At 30.5% G+C, this 20448-nt stretch overlaps 3 protein-coding genes across 7 annotated transcripts; 2 read left to right on the top strand and 1 right to left on the bottom strand.

Moving 5' to 3' along the window:
- The first annotated feature begins 74 nt into the window (after positions 1-74).
- LOC130982162 (uncharacterized) lies at positions 75-4305 on the top strand. Of its 5 annotated transcripts, none has more exons than XM_057906039.1 (6): positions 75-373; positions 1053-1094; positions 1263-1346; positions 2180-2320; positions 2704-2851; positions 3009-4305. In XM_057906039.1, exons 1-6 carry the CDS (start codon positions 290-292, stop codon positions 4010-4012), a joined length of 1503 nt encoding a protein of 500 aa, XP_057762022.1. In that variant the 5' UTR covers positions 75-289; the 3' UTR covers positions 4013-4305. The 5 variants fall into 5 exon arrangements, with proteins under 5 accessions (XP_057762022.1, XP_057762021.1, XP_057762023.1 ...); XM_057906038.1 differs by having other exon boundaries at positions 1053-1160; XM_057906040.1 differs by lacking the exon at positions 1263-1346 and having other exon boundaries at positions 76-373; positions 1053-1160.
- A 5921-nt stretch (positions 4306-10226) lies between these two features.
- Positions 10227-14757, top strand: LOC130982567 (uncharacterized). The gene is made up of 3 exons (XM_057906604.1): positions 10227-10443; positions 10560-10764; positions 14379-14757. The coding sequence occupies exons 1-3, from the start codon at positions 10282-10284 to the stop codon at positions 14450-14452; spliced, it is 441 nt and encodes a 146-aa protein (XP_057762587.1). The 5' UTR covers positions 10227-10281; the 3' UTR covers positions 14453-14757.
- Positions 14758-16578: 1821 nt separating this feature from the next.
- LOC130979179 (E3 ubiquitin-protein ligase ATL31-like) lies at positions 16579-18310 on the bottom strand. Its single transcript, XM_057902552.1, has one exon. It carries the CDS (start codon positions 17968-17970, stop codon positions 16960-16962), a length of 1011 nt encoding a protein of 336 aa, XP_057758535.1. The 5' UTR covers positions 17971-18310; the 3' UTR covers positions 16579-16959.
- Positions 18311-20448: the final 2138 nt, after the last annotated feature.

The raw sequence follows: 20448 nt of genomic DNA, 5'->3' as shown, positions 1-20448 counted from the left end.
TTTAAATTTTTTTATTTTTTTTGGTTTGTCTGAAAAATGCAAGTTATGTTTATGGAACCCCATTTTCTCTTTTTCTATGTTTTCTGACTCGGTGGTAGGTACTAGGCTAGTGGCGCACACACACTATACACAGAAAACGAGACAAAGAAAAAGAACACATACAATAACAATAGTAGCCAGTGGGGGTCACACAAGTTCATAGAGAGAGATATATAGATAGATACAAAGGTTCAACACACCACAGCCAGAGGAACTTGATTCTCCGGCCACCGGAGACTTGCCGGAGCGGATGGAAGACCCCAGCTCCGGCGACTGTTTGCCACAAGGTTGGACTGTGGAAGTTAAAGTCAGAAAGAATGGTAGGAGAGACAAGGTAAACCCCTTTTTCTCTCTTTTGACTCTACCAATGTTATATCCTGCTTCATTGTTTTTATGGGGTTTGAAGAAAATGTGAGATCTTGGAACTAGGCCTACCTAGTTGGGTTCAAAGACTGGAAATTTTTTAGACTTGTACTTGGTTTTGTTGTAGTTTGCTATGTTAGTATGTTTAGTACTTTGTAGTCTGAAAAATCTTAGGTTGGAACTTGGAATCTTTGGTGTTGCTTAATGCTTAACTTGTTTTCAAGGAAGGGTTTTAGGAGTTGCTGTGAATTTGAGAGGGGAAAATGTTACATGCTTGACATTTGAGATTAATCTATGCTTTGCATGTTATCCATGGACCCTTTGGATTGTATCTCCAGAAAATCACTGTTACTTGTTGAATCTATAAGATGAGCACAGGATCTGGCTATGCTCTTTTGAAAAGGAGAAATTTTGGGATAATTTTCTCATAAGAAAGTTTGGTGAATGCCATATTTGGGTTCAATTTATGACATGGTTTTTGGTTACTTTTATTGCTCTACATCCCTATTTGACTTGATTTAAAATGCACATTTCTTAAATTATAAGCATTTTTAAGATATTACCTCTCATTGACTTCTGTTATTGCTTGGAAATAATAAAAACTCTTTATCAAAGATGATATTCAAGGTAAAATCTTATATTTATTGCAGTATTACTTTTCACCCTCGAGCGGACTAAAATTCAGTTCCAAGGTAGAGGTTTTTCGGCATCTCGAAAATGCTCGGAACAAAGTCGGCATTCGGAGAGTTGCGGACAATGTCTGTCAACAAAATCTTTCTTTTCATGGCATTGTTTAAGTTTAATGTGTATCTTGTTGTTTTAGCTTATGTGGTAAAACTTTGGTTATTCAAGCGATCTAGGTTGTAGTTGAGAAAGGATTGCCGGCCGGACCGATGAAAAAGACCAGAATCACAACAAAGGGCGACACAGTTAGGAGAGATTCCGTAAATAACACTCTCTTGGTCCCAAATTTTGTTTGTCCCACACAATATTTGTCTCTTTTTTCTACCTAGAATCTATTATTGCATTGTCAATTGTACCCTTAAATTAACTATCATGTTAGAGGAAATTAAATTTGGTCTTTCATTTCCTATATAAGATGCTGATTTTTTATGTGGTAGTTTTGTAACTTTACTTTTTTTTAATCACTTGATTTTAGATTTCTTAGTAGTGTGCATTTATCCAATAGTAATACACTAATTCCATAGTACATTGCCACTTACTCTTCAATTCCATAGTAATACACCATTTCCATTCATCTTGAAAATATTTTGCTGTACCTCACATTGTCCTCCGGAGATAAACGAAATTAACTGTTTGACTTCTATTAAATGAAAAAATGCCTCTTTCTGGCCATAATTATTCATATTTTGATATGAATATGTTGAGCAATAGTGTACAAATGCTATTAATTTCTACTTCAATATTCTCTTTCATCATTCACATCCCCTCATATTAAGGCAGAAATTGCATTGACAATCAGAGTCTGTTCACACATTCCATGAAAACACTCCACTGATTAAATGCATTTACACATATCTGTAACTGACTATGACTCAAATTTGAGTTATAAATGTCTCTTTGGACACACATGATAAATGAGCGTTGACTCTCCTGAAATTATGACTGCTGGTTAACCTTTTCGACAGCATTTCAGGAGAGGTCTCTCATGCTTACTCTTTCATTTGAACACTCAAGTGCTTTATACATCTATATATATCACCTCTTGCCTCTCCTGAATGACTCACTTCTTTAGATTATCTGCTTTTCTTTGCAGTACTACATAGATCCTGCAAGCGGCTATGTGTTCCGCTCGCTAAGAGACGTTGATCGTTATCTTGAATCTGGGGAAATAGGAAGGAACGCGTTCAAGCCGAAAGACAACGGCGATACAGAGTTAAAAGCTGACAAGTTCTCTGTAAGGATTGCCACCTTTGGGCTTATTGTAATTCGATGAAATTTTACTTCTGCATGCCATGCTTTTTGTGTATGAGTTGATGTTAAATGTGAAATAGAAAAAAAATATGTTGGTTAGGTTACTCTTCTTTTGTTGTGTTACTGTTTTCTTATTTTGCTTGTGTTAATGAAGGGGGAGTTTTATGGAGTTGGTTAGGTAATCCATTATTAAGAATATTACAATTAGGAACAAGCATAACTCATATCTAACTATTTTGGTACCTTAATTAATATTCATTAGAAGATTCTGTCTTAAAATTATTTCTGTTAAATCTGTTGTCTTAAAACTATTTCTATGAAAAGAATTCTACTTTATTAACTTCTTAATTACTGTTCATTTTTCAGCCAGTATCGACCACAAAACCAACTGTATCTGTTAGCATGGGTTTGAGCTCAGATTCAGACAGGATATCCAATGATCAACAGGATCAAAAGCCTGTGTGTTCAGCAGAATATGCATCTACACCAATCTCTGAAAATACTTCAGCTCAGTGTAAAGTTCCCAATTTCTCTCTCATGTACACATATTGTTATAATTTTTCCTTTTAACAATTTAGTTTTATTCTAAACATATGCAAGCTTTTCTTTATCAATGTTACTTTATAAGATCTTGCATGCATGTATCAATGTATGTTTATTACATGATCTAGGCATGATGGGGACAAAATCGACCACCTTAGGCTCGGATCAGATAGAAGGGAAGGCTAGTGAAGAAGATTCTCAAGCAAAGCAACTTCCCCAAAATGAAAAATCTCAAAAGCGACAAAGGCGTAAAAAGGAGATCAATCTTCCTCGCCGTTCCTCAAAGCGCCTTGCTGGAATTCAGCTTGATCCAGTTCCAGAACTTGTAACAAGAAGCCGAGCACGCCGAGCTGCAGTTAAACAATCAGGCCAGGGAGAAACCATCAGAAATGAGGATAAATCCTCTAACAGCTTGCCTAATGCTGCAGCGAAAAGGATGAATGTGACTGATGGTGGATCAGAAACAAAGTGCAAGTCTGAGAGTGCAGCAAACATGCTACAGTCAACTAAGTTCTCTACTCCAGAAAGGCTTCCCAACAAGCCTACACAAGAGGATGGAAGCAACAAGGATCAAGAATGCTTCTCATTTTGGCCTCAAGAGAACAATGCTACTATGAAAGATCATGTGCTCGATTACTCCCATGAGTTTCCTCTTAAAGAACTGCTGCAGGACCCATGCATTGCATTCGCAATACAAACTCTCACCGGCGAAACATTCGAAATGCAAGTATCCGGCGAATCAAGTGAGCATTCTGAAGCTCTTACTGCAAATATGGGTGGTGATGACAAGGGAGGGTGCAATGTGTTCTCACATCCAGAAAACTATGCTATTATACCGCAACAACATGCTGGTGCAGCCGAAACAGCAATCAAGACTAATGAAAACCAAACAGGATCATCATCTTCTGAAAAGGAACCTGATGTTTCATGGATGGATCCATGCATTGAATTTGCAATCAAAACGCTCACTGGCTCTATCCCGTTAGATTCAGAGCAGAATCCTAAGAACTGCATTCAACAGCAGCTTAGCTCATCAAACACAAATCCCGGCGACATGGCCTATAAACAGGAACCAATGTTTAAAGAGTCTTTTGTGGATCCAACAGCATCATCAACACACAAGAAATGTTGACATGGGAAATTCTGGTGGAGCTAGAATCCCTCCTTGTGGTGATGATAGAAGGAATGTTTGCTAGAAAAGAGAAGAGAGTTGCAATCAACTTTTGATATGTACAGTTTAGGAAGCTATGCAAAGAACAAGTAGAACTTAGAACTCTTGCCTTTGTATGGTTATGGTGCTTTTGTTAGGTCTTTAATCCTTTAAACTAGTCTCATAAACTGTAGAATTTTCTCTTAGCCTGAGGTAGGCCGTAGTTTTCATGTTAGCATGAAAGTGGAAATGGTGTATAATTTTAAGTTTTTCAAAAGAAGGTATTTACTTACTCTAATCTAAGTTACTTATGTAGAATTTTCCTATGGTAGAACTTAGGACCATCAATTGCATTGCATTTATAACATATCAAACGGTTTTGATGATGTTCGGTAACAATAACAATGCTGGGATCCAGAAACTGCCTTAAAGAAGGAAAAAAAATGTTTTTACTTTTTACTGCACTATTCATTCAACAAAACTTAATAAGTATCCATTTCTTTTCCCTTTATCTGCATCTATTTAGGTTCACATTGTCTCCAAAATGTGTTAATCGTACTCTGTTATGATTTATATTATAAAATGAAAATATGGTCGTTAGAAAATTAACTTTATTTTTTAGTAATAATTGGTCAATAAAATTGTAGATGAATATGTTTTTGGGTTGCTTGCAAAGATGATCTCTATTTAAGGTTTATCGTTGCTACTCGCTACATGTAACAAGTAGAATTTGAATCGCAACATATTTTTTTTTAAGTCAGATCATTTCATTCATAAAATGAAAGAAATATATAGGTGTTCATGTATGAGACAAATAAAAGAAACGAAAGACTTCCAACGTTTTAGTATAGAGATAATATTATATAATAATCTAATAAGAGAAATAAAAAAATAAAGTATTCATCAATTAAAAAGTGAAAATTTATTAAAACTCTTTTTGCAACTTCAAAATGAATACCATTACTTCTGGTAGACAATAAACGTAAAGATTTGAGGAATTACTATTTTATTTTGCAAACATACTATAACTATAGTTATATTAAAAGTTAATCATTAAATTAAATATTATGTATTTATATATATTTTTTAATTAAATAATCATCCATAGAATATTAATTCTATCATAGAAGTAGGAATTTGATCCTTAACTCTTTCTTAAGTCAAAGAGCGAATGGTTACTCAACTAATCTAAGTTGATTATAATAGATGAATATTAATATTGATATGTTCATTAATGAATCAGTTAGATTAATATTATTTATCGTTATTTCCTTCAAAATTTTATAAGACACAATCTTTTTTCCTTGTATTAAGAATAAATAACTATTTTTCATCACGAAAGATTCAAATGCCGACAAAATTAATTATAAAAAAATAAAATTAAAGTTATACCCATAAAAAAATAAATTATATTGGACAAAAATAATCAATTATTAATTTTTTATTATTTCTATTAAAAATTTAATTACAATACCCAAATTATTCCATTTTCTTCCATTATCTTCAACTTTTCAAATCTTTCAACTCAAATCTCTATTAAACAACAAAATCACAAAGAGAGTGAGACAAAAGAGATAAGAGAAAAGCTCTGCATACAAGTTATTAGGGCTTGTATGCTTTACAAATTAATTAACAAATAAACCTCAAAAACGCGATGCAAGGTCTATGTTCTTTTTCTTCTTCCTCTTCCTCTTCTCCTTCTTCTTTTCTTTCGTTTCTTACCTTTTCTTTCTCCTTCTTCTTCTTCTTGCTGCACGTTATTCTTCCTCTTCCTCTTCTTCTTCTTCTTTTCTTTCGTTTCTTGCTTTCCCTTTCTCGTTCTTCTTCTTCTTGCACGTTCTTCTTCCTCTTCCTCTTCTTCTTTTTTTTATTTCATTTCTTGCCTTCTCTTTCTCCTTCTTCTTCTTGCTGCACGTTCTTCTTCCTCTTTCTGTTCTTCTTCTTCATTTACGTGATTTTCTCTCTGTTTTCTTTCTTCGTTATTTTCGATTTCTATTTTTTTTACATCAAACTCTGAAATCGTTTTTGAAGAAGAAGCAGCAGAAGATGAGGAGGAGAAAGAGAAAGAGTTTTGAAATATGCATAAGGTGTACTTCAACGAATTTTGGGTGTATTTCTTAAATCCTTTGAGTATATTTTTGTAATCCTTCTATAATCGTTTGGGTGAATTTCTGTAACCGTTTGAGTGTATTTCTGTAATCCGTTGGGTGTATTTCTGTAATCGTTTATGTGTATTTCTGAAGTTCCATTATCTTCAAATTTGGCAAGAAAATTGTTTTCATGGAAAAAGAAGAAAAAGAATCGTTCATAATACATGGTGAGTAGCGCGCTTTGGAAACAGAAAGTTGTTGAATAACGTGCGTTATATTTACTCTTGAATGTGGAAGTGTGTAATGCGTTAATTAAGTGTAATGCGTGTGTTTTATTGGACTTGTAAGACTTGTAAGCCAAAAAGACTTGTATGTGTAGCAGTCCTCAATAGATAAACTAAACACAATTATGCTAACAACCATTGATTTTCTTCTTGCAATCCTCTTCAATAGTTTGCCACCAAAAAACTCTGTTTCGCACACAAACATGAAAATCACGAAAAGTAAAGCAAGAAGAAATAATCAAGTAAGGGGCAAACAAAACAAAAGTTCAATAAAAATCTGTAAGCTCAAATAATAACTTTTTTTGGTCCAATTTAGAGAATTTATATAGAAAATGAAATGAGCTATAGCTCTTATTCAATTTCTCTGACAACTATAATAACCTTTCAATTTCTCTGACAACAGATCTATTGCTGCAACCAAAAGACGCCGGGAATATACTGGAATTAGGGAATTAGGGTTAGAGCATCTTTCTTCCGTCGCCGCCTCCGACAGAACCGCCTCAATGATGGAAGTAACGCTTCTCCTCTTTCTCCCGAACTTAATGAAAAGACAATGGCGTTGATAATTTTTGCTCTTCGTTACTGCTCATAGCTTTGTTTATCTCCCTTCAGTGATTTATCTCCCTTGAGGATAATGGAAGAGAATGGAATAATTTGGGTATTGTAATTAAATTTTTAATAGAAATAATAAAAAATAATAATTAGTTATTTTTGTCTAATATAATTTATCTTTTATGGGTATAACTTTAATTTTATTCTTTTATGGTTAGAAATGATTATTTACTCCTGTATTAATAGTAACTAGGGTGACAAAACGGGTCGTGTCCATCAAGCCGACCCGTCGAATCCGCTAAAAAGTCAGGATGGGCGAGGATTTAAAACCCACCAAACCTGCACCGCCGAATTCGCATATTTTAACGGGACAGGTGGGTTGACCTGCTGGACCAAATATTTTTATTTTTTATTAAATAAAAAAGTGATTAATGCTACAAAATTAATAATTATATAATTTTTAATTTTTTTTTATTTTTCTTTTTACGATTCTTTTAGTTATTAATTTTATTTTGTTTTATATACTCAAATTATATGATTTATTTTTTTAATTAAAAATGATTCTATTGACAAATATGATTTTGAACAATTTTATTAAAATTAATAATTAAAAAAAATATACAAAAATTATATTATAATTTGACTATTTTTATTTTATTTAATTTTTTAATTATTATTTTTTATTAATTTTAATAAATTTTATTAAAAAAAAACAAGCACACAATCTGCCATAAAGCAGACTTAACTAGCATTTTAAATCTATTTTAATTGATAAAGCATAAAAGTTTTATAGTGCGGGACGGACAACAGGTTTACCATCTCTAAATTAGTAATACAGTATATTTATTTTTTCTATTGTTATGATTATTATTTAAATGATCATTTCAAATAATTTAAAACATTAAAAAATGTCAAAATAATCACAAAATTTAATTTTATTCGTATTCAAATATATATTATTATGAAAATTGTGGAAATCGCTTTGAAAATATAAAATAAAAAGAAAATACATAATCAATTGATTTTCATTTCCGCCAATGAGTAATAGCTCAAATGGCATAGTCTCTTCATACTCAATTAAAGAGGTTGCGGGTTTGAATCTCTTATCTTTGATAAAAAAAAAGATTGGTTTTCATTTCCTTAAACCTTATTGCTGTTTTTCTTAATCTTCTTCTAACCATATTTCTCTAGCATAACGTGCACATCTTTTTTTTTTTCACATCTCTTTCATTGGTATAGCTGCATCATTTGGGATGAGAAAGATTGACTCATTTGCTCAGATTTAACAAGTAAACACTGAAAAATAAATTTATACTCATTTTCTGGGAATTAATGAATGCTTATATACCACTGATAAAAAAGAATCCACGTGTAACAATCACTCAAACAAGAGATTTCAAGATTAAGTATATTGTGCTCAAACACCACTAACAAAGAAATACATAGATAACAATGGATCAACAAGGAATATTAAGATTAGTTATATCTTAGATTATGATGGCTTTCAAAACTTTTATAGAGGCACTTATATCTTGGAGTTTTATTTCATGAAAATTTTATTAAATATGTGAACAAGTCTACCATGCAATTTATGTTTCTTAGAGATGGTATTTCATGTAAATTTTATTGAATATGTGAACAACTCTATCACATAATCTATATGTTTCTACCACTTTTTTAAATAAAAAATATTTAAATAATAGCATCTCAACAACTTATGCTTATCAAATTTATTTTGTTCTTGATAATTAAATTCTTAAATAATGATAATACAACTTAAAAAAAATATTAGAAAAACTACTAGATAAGCATTAAAATCATTAGTTTAAGATTTAATTGCTTTGTTAGTTCTTATATTTTTATCAAATTTCTAATATTAAAGCTTATAATTGATTTTTTTTGTTAAATAATTTTTTTAGTTAAGTCTTTACTATCTATTTTTTATTAAAACATAAATGTTTTTTGAAAATTGTTTTATCGATTATTCTAAGATGAATTGCAGAATAAAAAAAAGTAAATCTATTAAGATAATTATATTTTTTTTCTTAAAAATAACTACAATAAAAAATTTAATTAAAAAATTATCTATTATAAAGACCAAATTATAAATTTTCTATAAATACCTAACTAAAAATTAGTAAAAAAATAAAATGACAAATAAATTTTGAAAATTTATATTTTGAATAGATTAGTCTTTAAAAAAAAGTACCAATAAATTAAAGTCTTTTAAGATGGCAAATATAGATACGTTATCTTCAAATTAGCCCCTATAATTAAGATAGAATGTCTTAATTTAAACTAACTTATTCACATTTATTATCTTATAGGACTTTATTGATATTTTTTTTTTAATGACTAATCTATTCGAAATGATCAATCCTTAGTTCAAATAAGAGTAGACCCAATCTAACATCCGTCTATTTTTACGAAAGAAAAGACACCCTTTGTCCAACAAAAAGAAATATTTCAGTCCTCAATTTTTTTTATTTTTAGATAATATGACTCTTCTGTTAAAAAATTAATTAAATAGTAATAAAAATTAATTTTGTGAGAGTTTTATTTGTATTTGATAGGATTTTTAAACCCCACACAATTATTTTTAACAATACAATCAATTATGACCATTATTACTACCACCACCTTATTCATTCTCATCATTATCACTTCTATTTTACCATTTCTATTATGTAACCATATTTTATTACCATCGTTATCTCTTCTATTGTCATCATCACTAAATATTGATATTTATATTATCTTATTTCATTTCTTGTTTTATGCTATTTTTTTTCTTAAAAGGTTTTATATTATAATGACTTTTTTTTTATGATATCATTTTTAACAATAGTGTTTCTCTATTTAATCACTGCCAGTAAAAAAATTTTTTAAAAATAAATTTATTAATAGTTCGGAGGAGTTTAAAATTCCCACATATTATAAATAAAATTTTTACAAAACTAATTTTTATTACTATTTAACAGATTTTTAAGTAAAACTATCACATCATCCTAAAATAAAAAAAATAAAAAACTGAAATATCTTTTTTTTTTTTTTTTGACAAAAATCACCTTATTCTTCGTAAAAATAACCAAATACCGAATTGAATCTTTACTAAACGAATAATTAGTTTGTTGACACAACATTTTACAGCGGAGTCAAATTTTCAAAATTCAGTTGACTAAACCAATTAAGGCCCTCTTCTTCCCCCCTTTTTTTTTTATTTATATATATAAAGCGCGGGAAAAGCAATCCTCATTGCCGCCAATAAAATCCCCAAATAAAACCCTCTCTTTTTGAGAAAGAGAAAACAGAACAACCGAGAAGAATGGAGATTCGAGTAAGATGCAACTGCGGAGAAGATAAAGAAGAAGGAAGATGCAAAGAATGGGCCATCGTTGAACTCCAAGGCGTCGTCGAACCCCAACCAGGTTTCCATGACTCCCTCCCAAACCTTCAAATCGGAACTCTCTGCCGTCCTTCTTCTCAGGTCCACAAAAAAAAAAATCATTTTTTTATTGCACCCCACAAATAAATTAGAGATTTTTGTTGCGACCCATGATTTCTTATGCACCATTGGTTGCGTGAACGGTCCTTGTTGTTCAGGAAGTGTATACTTTGACTATTGGGTATCACGAGCTGACTGGGTCAAAGGTTCCTCTGAAGAAGCCAATGATGGTGCTCAAGAAAGTGAAGCACTCTCCCATTGATAGAGGAGAAAGCAGCGGTTGTGGTGAGATTGAGCTTCAAGTTGTTGGAATCATTCGACATAAGATCCTGTTCAAGAACAGACCTAAAGCCCTCATTTCTAGTAAGTCATTCCCTATGCTTATATACTTACATCTGTCCCTTGTTGGAATTTCAATATTTGTGGAACAAGGAAAAAAAGGTGCCAATGCTCTATTATATTTTATTGGCACCATAGGTTTTTTTAAAAAAATTGATTGATGCCGTCCTCATTCTAATACCTTAGTCCTTTGCTTTTATCTTTAAATAGTGTTTGGTATCATAGTTATTTAAATTTCTAGTGTGCAAATATATATTAAGGGTTTTACTAGAATTTTAGAAGTAGATTTTATTAAAAAAATATATTTTTTTTTAGTTATTGATTCCTTGAAAGGTATTGAATAATTCAAAGTTTTTTATTTCAAAATTCTTAAGAACACTAGTTAGCAAAACATTTATAATAATTTAACACTTAAATTTTATGAAAATACTAGAGTCAAGATATTTATATAGACCACTAGACAAATAAATAGATCTAAACACTTTAACTTTATTCTCTTTAACCATCCTCCTTGTGTTTTGTGGGCTGTTTTTTGACTTTTGCTATTTGTGTAGCATTACTCCTCATTGAATGTGCTATTGCTGCTTTCAGTTTTCTTTATTATTTTACTTTTGATCAAAATAATTGAGATGTTAAATTGTGGACACAAGACCATCTTAGAGCTCATTTGTTCTTTAAGTCTTCCTAAGAAAAGTAAGAATTTGGCTTCATTCTTTTCTGAAGTTACTTTTGGCAAAAGTGCTTCATAAAGTCAAATTCCTCCCCCTCCCTTTTATTTTATTAGTAAAAAAATGTAAATCAAACACGCTTATTCTTATGCTGGCAGCACCTTAGAATTTCTCTTTGTATATTAGGACAGTTGTGGAGCAACATATGACACATCAAAAAAGTGTCAGCATTTACAAGTTTTTTAGCGAGTCCCATTTGTTAGGGAGATTCTTAGGTGCATTCAGGTGTAATACAAAACCGTTGAATGTGTGTCTTATAACTTATGTGAGTCATTCTTCTCTCTCATTTTAGTATTTACAATTTCACTTTAATTTTTATTTAGTTTTTGAGTGCTCTCATGTAGCATGGCATGAGAATATTAAGAATCTTATCATCTGGTGTTATGCCTTTGGCTTTGGCTTTGGCTTTGGCTTAGTGCTTGCTCACTTGGTAGTAAGTGGGGTGTCCCTTTTTCTCAAAGTTTGAGGCTCAAGCAAATTATAAATATTATCATCTAATTATTTTAATATCACATCATTTGAAAGACTATGACTATAACCATCTAAAATGTTTTTGAGTTCTTGAATGTTGTGTTCAACAAAATGATTCCATGAATTCTTACACTATAGGTGGATCAGAATTAAACATAATACTAATAATGGTAAAAGTCTAATAATAAACTAGTTTTATATATTTCTGTTTATCTTCTTAGGCATTATTAATACAAGGAAATTTCAAATTTCAACTAAGATATGGTCCATGGTCTAAGACTTAACATAATGGGAATCTTTTTTCCTTTGGCTCTCTATCCGTATGTACTTATGTATGTGAAAAAGATTCTGATGTAGCAATCTGCCTACCTTAATGTGGGGTCTCACATGGTTCTGCTGTACAGCTTGTATTGCAAAACCACAAGCACTATCTTTCTAGTTTCTATCATTAGCATTTCAAGGAAAAATCCTTTTCACCTGTTAGGTAATTATCCCAAAACATAAAATACAAAGGCATAGAGATAATAATAAAAAAGAAAATTGTTTTGGTAAAGTTGTTGTCTGCCTTTATTTATCATTTTTTTTACTGATTGATGTTCTGGTGTCAATTTGATAAAATTTTTATTTTTTAAAAATAATTTATTAAAATCAGTTTATGAAAGATAATTTTTTTAAAAACTATATCATTTATATTTGACAAATTTAACTAAAATAATAAAAGTGAATTTTCATAATAGATATAAATATAAATGTAAATTTAGATATTTATTAATATATAAGATTATGTTAGATTTTTAAATTTTAATATGTATGAGCGAACTTCAAAAAAGTATCTACCTAAATGTTTATAAAAGTATCCATAATTTTTAAAAATTACAAATACAAGCACATAATCTTTTTAGTTTATCAAATACAAAATGAAATACTTATGCTTCTCTAATAAACTTTACTAAACCAACCAAGTCTCAATATTATTTATTTTCTAAAAAGATATTCAAACATAGTCTTTTTAATTTGCAATCTATCTATTTGAACACGTCACCCATGTCACCTTCTTATCCCTTAAATGTTCTCAATCCAAGATGATCACTCCTACCCTTAAAGAAAGCACTGCCTACCCCAATCAAGCAGTCCCAACCATGAAATAAAACCTTCATAATTTTTCCTTACATGCTTCTTTGTACTAGTATTTGTCCTTCTCAATGTTACCAACTTTTGCAAGTTGCAACTCCACTTTGAATTCTTTATTAATTGCTTTTCTTACTCTTGTCTTCAAGTAACCCAATTTTCAATGTATAATGCATATCAGGTGGGGGCATGCAACTTCTTCATCACAAAAGATCACATCTTCTAATTAAACTATAGCATGCTAAAATACTAACCCCATGATTTGTGTTATCTATCTCCTATTAGAATACTGACTTCAAATTTCCATTGTCCAATCTTAGTAGCATTCCTAATCATTCTTCAAGCATTGTTAAACATTATTGCCTCAAATCTAGAACTTTACTCTACTTATAAGATTCTACACTACATATAAAAAAATTGCCCCACACGCATTAGCTTACACCTCATGCCTCAAGGTGGGGAAAGAAGAAATTAGCAGATTCTTACAATGAAGAGATTGATTGCTTCTTTAGACATTTCTTTGAACCTTCACTTGTAGTTGCTACACGTGCCTTCATTGTCTCTCTCTTCTATTTTCTCTTTAATGGAAGTTTATTCTTTTTTTGCATACTCATAATATATTATCATTCATATTCTTAGAATAGAAATCTATTATTACATGGCTGCTAGAATTGGAACATAGATGGAAACCTGCTACAAATTTGTTGCTATGTTATATTAGCATTTAAGGGATGATGACCAAATGTAATTTCATTTTGCCATTTGATGAAAGATTCTGTCAAGCAATCATTTCAGTTCTAAAGGGTTAGTTAGATGACTGAAAAAAATCATTGAACAATTTCACCTAATTATTATCCTGATTAAGGCAGTGTTTGATTGAGGAGTAAAAGTAGGTGAAATTTTCTAAGAATGATGGCATTCATAGCTCCAACCAAACATAAAGTAAAAAGGAAAATGGGTAATCAATTTATTTCAAATAGGATATCATTAAAAGTTTATTTGGTATGTTAAAGTTAAACTGTGAAGTTTAAACCCTCAAAATCTGTTATCTATAGTTTAATAACAATTTTTGTGGTTATAAAAAGGCAATTATTTACTGCTTTGAGTACATGCACTTGGCAAAGATTTAACTTGGGTACAGTTGACTCTTCAACTAGTTATTGAGAAAAAGGAAATGATTGGTTTTGTCATTGTCAAATATTTGCATTATGTATAGTTTGTCACCATTTGGAAGGGCTTGCATTTATTTGAAGAAATTAGAATCACAATTGCTAATGTAATCCTTGCTTCTTGTATCCTTTGTTTTTGAAGAACCACAGCCAACATCAAAGGAAAGACAAAAGTCTATCATGTTGGGTTCTGTTCCTTCAAATCAAGCTTTGTGACATTCTAAGTCATTTTCACACTGAAATCACATTAGACCAGAAAGCTGTGAGGAACTTGAAAGAGACCCTTATCATCATCCTCTTCTTATTATCATAGTTTTATAATTATGATAATTTAGAAGCCAAAAATCATCTGAGTCCATCTGTCATTGATTCACATTTGTAATCTTAGTGACCACAGATATGTGGAACACCAATAATGGCAAAAGTGATTGTGATTTATCATTATTGGCAATTTGTCATTATCTTTACTATTTTGTTTTGATGTAAATATATGACTTAAAACTTAAATGATAAAAGCTTGGAACTTGTAGCAAATTATACTATAAAAGTTCTACATAATTTTTTTAAATGTATTGATTTGATAAAATATTCAGTTTGATTTTTGAAGTTATATTTTTTAATTGACTTTGTGACAAAAATTACCGTACAAACTAACGTGATTAAAATTTAAAAAGTTTAAGAACTAAATTGAGTCAATTGAAACTTCAAGGTTTAAATTGAGGTTCGAGTGAAATTTTAGGAATTACACTAAGTATTTTCTTGTGTTGATTTTTATTATTAATGAGGTAATTTTGTGATTCTTAACTCTTTTTTTTTGTTTGAAATTCTCATATTTGACTTTTTTTTCTTCTTCTTAATAATCAATAATAAAAATGCATACATGATAAGATTATGTAATTTTTTTTAGAGAATCTATTCTAATCATTGTAATATATGTAGGGACACATTTTTTAGTGTTATTGTTACATGTTAAGATTTGTATGCAATTTGTTGAGAAGCAATTGCTATGAATCTTATACAATCTTAAAAGTGAGATTAGTTAAGTATTTAAAAATAAGGAGGATAAAGCTGAGTTTTGCAACCATGGAAGATTAGAATGATATTAGTAAATTGTTAAATGGAGCTGCCACTTCCTTTTTCATTAAATATATAAAGCTGTTTCCTTTGTTGTGTCATGTGAGATGCAAAGCGGTTAAGTTTAACAAATACTATTTGATTAGATAAGAACCCTTTTTTTTTAATAAAAAGAATTTAATTTTGATACATTATCAGTGTAAAATAATTTTATACGTATATCTAATTACATAGTTTTACATCAATAAAAATAACTATTTTTTATATAAATTATGTAAATAGTCATCTAAAAAAACAAAAGTGATTATACAACGGTGTGAAATGTATTAAAATTAAACTCATAAAATAAACTTAAAAAATTGGGTCTATGGATATCTACGGATTAAATTTATGTAACTTTTCTTTCTTTCTTTTTTTGGTGATTAAATTTATATGATTTTTCCCAATTATTTTGATTATGCATTTTCCTAGCTAGACACTTTTTAGTTGTGTTGTGGGAGTTATCCATTGGAAATCATTATGTCATTTTGGGACACTATTCAAAAAGTAAACACATTGAAAATCATTGTGCCTTAAGCCCTTTAAGATTCGAATTGGCTTGATTTGTTTGCCTTAGATAATGAAAGGCACCAACTTTTTTTTATATTGGTTTTTGATGATCAAAATATCTTCTGATTTCTGCTTTTGGTGCCTCCAGGGGTTGGATAAGTTCTTTAAATATGAAATATGAATGGTTAATTTTTTTTTTCGGTATTGAATTTGAATATACTATTTTAATGTTTGGTATTTGTATTGTCAATAGAATATAGTTCTAGTATAGTTATATTGTTAAATAAAAGAACATATTTAAAATTTTTTTTGGAAGAGTTCAAACTTTCAATACTAAAAGAATGCATTACGATTAATTAATAAAAAAAAAGTTTTGTTAAATTTACCAAAAAAGTAAAAAATAAACACATTGATTCACGTAGCCATATGTTAGTTTTCTCTTCTATTTTAACATGAACTTCGTTTTATTTTTGGCTTTTAAACAATAAACTTATACAAATTAAATGATCACACCAAAATATAATAGATTGATTGCTTGATCACACCAAAATTTGTCTTTTGGGATGAACCTAAATCCTCCAAGGAATATTTATCTTGAATATATTATATATATTATCTTAAAATTCTAATTGTCAAGTTCAGGTGTAATATGAAAGAAGCACAAAGTATTTAAATATTTTTTTTCTAACAAGATGAAATTTAATATACTATGTCATAAATGATAAATATGAATAGAGACTAATAATAATATTAATATTAATGCGCGAAAAACAATAAAATATTTACCTACGCTCTAACAAAAACAAAATAAAAAATTCCCACAAAACGAGTCAACTCGGATTCCGAAAGGTAAAGAACGAGTAGACTCAGTCATTGAACACTTCCCCTGTTTGGAATCGTCGTTCTTCTTCCTCCTCCTCCTCAATATCGCCAAAACCCCATTTATTGAATCACCCTAATCCCTAAACACCACCAGTATTCATTTTGAAAAGCTCGTCAGCTCCATAACGATGCTAAAAAAGGGTGCAATGCAGAGTGCAGGGAACATGTTCGATGAAATTCCCCATATAACAGAGAGAACAAAAACAGAGCAACCTTCTTCAACCACGGCTACAAAGCACCCACCTCTCCACCTTCACCTCACCATTGTTGCTTCTCTTACCGCCACCGCTGCTCTCTTCAATCTCACTCCAACACACCCCTCTCACCACGTTGTTGCCATTGTTGTTGTTGTAGCTGGAGGAACGCTGCACCGTTTCACCATGGTTCACCAGAATGTACCTCCTCACATCTTCCGGTAACCTCAGTGTGTACCTCTCCTCGCTCTTCACTTGCTCCACAACCGTGTGTCCCGTTGAATTTGACTTCAAAAGCTTCGGTTTTGACACAACCCCATCACTACCACCATCACCTTCACCACCACCATCGTTGCTGTTCAAAACCTCGTTTTTCTCGACATGGTTTTGTTCCACCGCGTTGTTCTCTTCACCACCGTTGTTTTCAGCTTCAAGTCCTAGACTTTCTTCACCACTTTGGGGAGTGCTCAATTGGGTCGGAACAGCTATGGCGATTTCGCATGTGTCTTGGTTCAGATTCGCGCGACAAACCGGGCACGTGACATGGGAACATAACCATGAGTCTATGCATTGAGGGTGAAAGACATGGTTGCACTTTGGTAGAAGCCTCAGTGTGTCATAGTCCTTGAAATCAGTTAAGCAAATTGCACATTCCAATGATGCTTTACCTATCTTGAGGTCCTTGATGGTGGGGTAGAAGAGGATTGGGAAAGTGTTGAGGAGTTCCTTAGTGATCCCTTGTGAACAAGAACATGAACATTCTGAGGAGGTTTGGTTGGTTTGGTTTCTGTTGTTGATGTGTGAACCAGTACAGTTACGAAGGTAGACTGTGATGATCCCCATGAAGAGGAAGGCACAGATGATGGCACCTATGGTGATTGCAAAAGAAGGTTGCCAACTGTGGTGGGAGATGTCTGTGGGAATTGGCTCCATGGAACCTTGTGCATGAACTACACTATGACTACCATGGAGGAGGAAGAGGAGGATGAGGTGAAGGTGAATCCAAGTGAGATGATTGGGGTGAGGTTGAGCCATTTTTTTAGGGAGTTTGGAAGGAAGTTGTGTAACTTTGGAGTGAATAAAAGTGTGTGATTAGAGGATTTGAGGTGAGTTTTGTTTTGTGTGAGGGGGTGGCTTCAATGAATGAGAGGGTGAAGAGTGATTGTTGCTTGTTGCTTGTTATAAGAGGAGAGAAAGGAGAGTGGGGAATTCCAATGGGGGGTTTCTATGGTGATCAGAGAGGGAACAGGTATGGATTTGGTGTCATTGATAGAGATGGAACGATGAGGAATGAATGGATGATTGAATGAATAGAGTCAAAAAGAGAAACGGGTTAAGAGAGAGAGAGAGAGAGGCCAATCAGCAATGCATTGAGGGACTTGAAGAATAAGCCTCTGGTTTTGTGGAGAATGGAAAGAACGGTTAACCTTAGCCTGTTAGCCAAGCACTTTTCAGTTTTTTTTTTTTTTTTTTTTAAATTATTTTCTCTTTGGTTTTGTTTATAAATCCTCAAGTCCTATGTAGAAAGATATTTTTTAATTGCGCTTTTTAATTTTATTATGGAGAAGTTAATGGTGTAGGACAGCAATATGGAAAAGCAGCGTGTTTTGCGGGCGTGTGTTGTCAAGAAACTACAAATCGGGCGGTGCGAGTGCTCCTAAAGAAATCGGACGGTCCGATTTTCGTTTTATTAGAAAAATTTTTTTTTTTATACAATACGGACGATCCGATTTTCTTCTTCCAAAACACAGCATATCACATACACATTTTTTATTTTTCGTGTGAGAGAGAAAAACGTGTATGACAATATGGTGTGAGGAGAGGTGTTTTATTTAGCTATGGGATGACAAAAATCGGAGGCACTGATTTGTTTGTATTATTTTATTTTTTAAACAAATAATCACAAATCAGACGGTCCGATTTGTGATTTCGAAAATAAAAAAAATTAATGTTAAAATCAGACTGTCCGATTTTTATTTTAACAAATAAAAAAAATAAAAAATACAAATTAGGCCCTTCAATTTGGAGTTTATTTTTTTCTTCAGACAAATTAGACCTTTCAATTTGTAATTTATTTTTTTCATCAAACAAATCGAACCGTCCAATTTAAATAAAATACTATATAAAAAAAACATCTAATTTTTTAATAACAATGTATTACACATATATTTAATCAATATAAAAAAATTAGCCATCACATACATGCCTCCAATAACAAAAAAAAAAAAAGCCTTTTAATTGTGCTTTATTTACTTGTTGGGACATCAATTCGGTGAAACAGATAGTGGATTAGTTGTTAAGAAGATAGGAGTAGCTACAAAATTAGCTCGTCACCTAAGGCCACCTTTGGTTTATGATAACAGAATAAGATACAATATTGATAATAGAATACAAAAATAAAAGACATAAAAATTAATATTTTTATATTTTATTTAATAATAAATTAATAAAAATAGAATAAATAATAAAAATAAAATTTTTATTATTTTTTTTAAACAAAATTTAAAAATAATAATAATAAAAAATATATTTATAAAAATTTAATAGTAATAATAAAAAATTATATGTTTTACTTAATATTTTTATATCTTTTCTAATTAAAAAAATACACAATATATTAATTTAATATTTTAAAGCACAATATTTCTATTTATTTTTTATTTATCAAATACCGTTAGTGTTCTATATTTATAAATAAACACGCACTTACTGAATGGTCAACAAGACTACATGAGTAATTCCTTATTTGAACAGAAGGTAAGGTGCTAATTATTTCCCATTGACAACATTTATGATGATGATGTAACTAGTATAAGATATTGACGAAGATTATACTATTCTAAGATCAGTGCATTTTATTTAATCATTTCTCTATATTTTCATATACAAATTAAAGTAAATTTACTATTGGAATCTATTAAATTGAAGGATAAAAAATTAAAACCAAAATATTTAAATGAGAGTTGTTAATAAAATTATGAAAGAATAAGAAAATGAAAGATGAAAAAATTTTATTGTTATATTGTTATTGTGGTATTTTATGAGAGAATAATGCTATTTATTTATATTAATTACTAAATTAATTTTAAATTTTAAAATAAACTAAAATCATCAGAATTTTTAAATAATTTGGTTTAAAAAAAAACAAGCATAACTAACTTAAAAAAATAAACATAACAAATTTTATTTTAAAAAAAAATAATAAATAAAAATAACACAAGAATTTAATAGCTGTACTATCAAAATTTGTTAATTATGGAATAGCAATACTCTGTCTCTAACTAAAAAATATGTGTATTTGAAGAATAAGTACACACAGTGACACACTTCCAATATAGGGTAAAAGAAATACCGTTAATTTTTTGCTGATTGAAAGCAGCGTAAATCATCATCATCATACTCAGGTTCTAAATTCTAAAATTAATGGTGTATTTGTGTTAAAAAAAAATTTTCTTTGCATACTTATATTAAAAATGTGTTTATTTATAACATTTTGGATATTGAATTTGTTGT

This window comes from Arachis stenosperma, chromosome 5 (assembly GCF_014773155.1).
Source record: "Arachis stenosperma cultivar V10309 chromosome 5, arast.V10309.gnm1.PFL2, whole genome shotgun sequence".
Classification (NCBI taxonomy): domain Eukaryota; kingdom Viridiplantae; phylum Streptophyta; class Magnoliopsida; order Fabales; family Fabaceae; genus Arachis; species Arachis stenosperma.
Note: the sequence above shows the minus strand (reverse complement) of the source record. Positions and strands in the feature narration are given on the sequence as shown.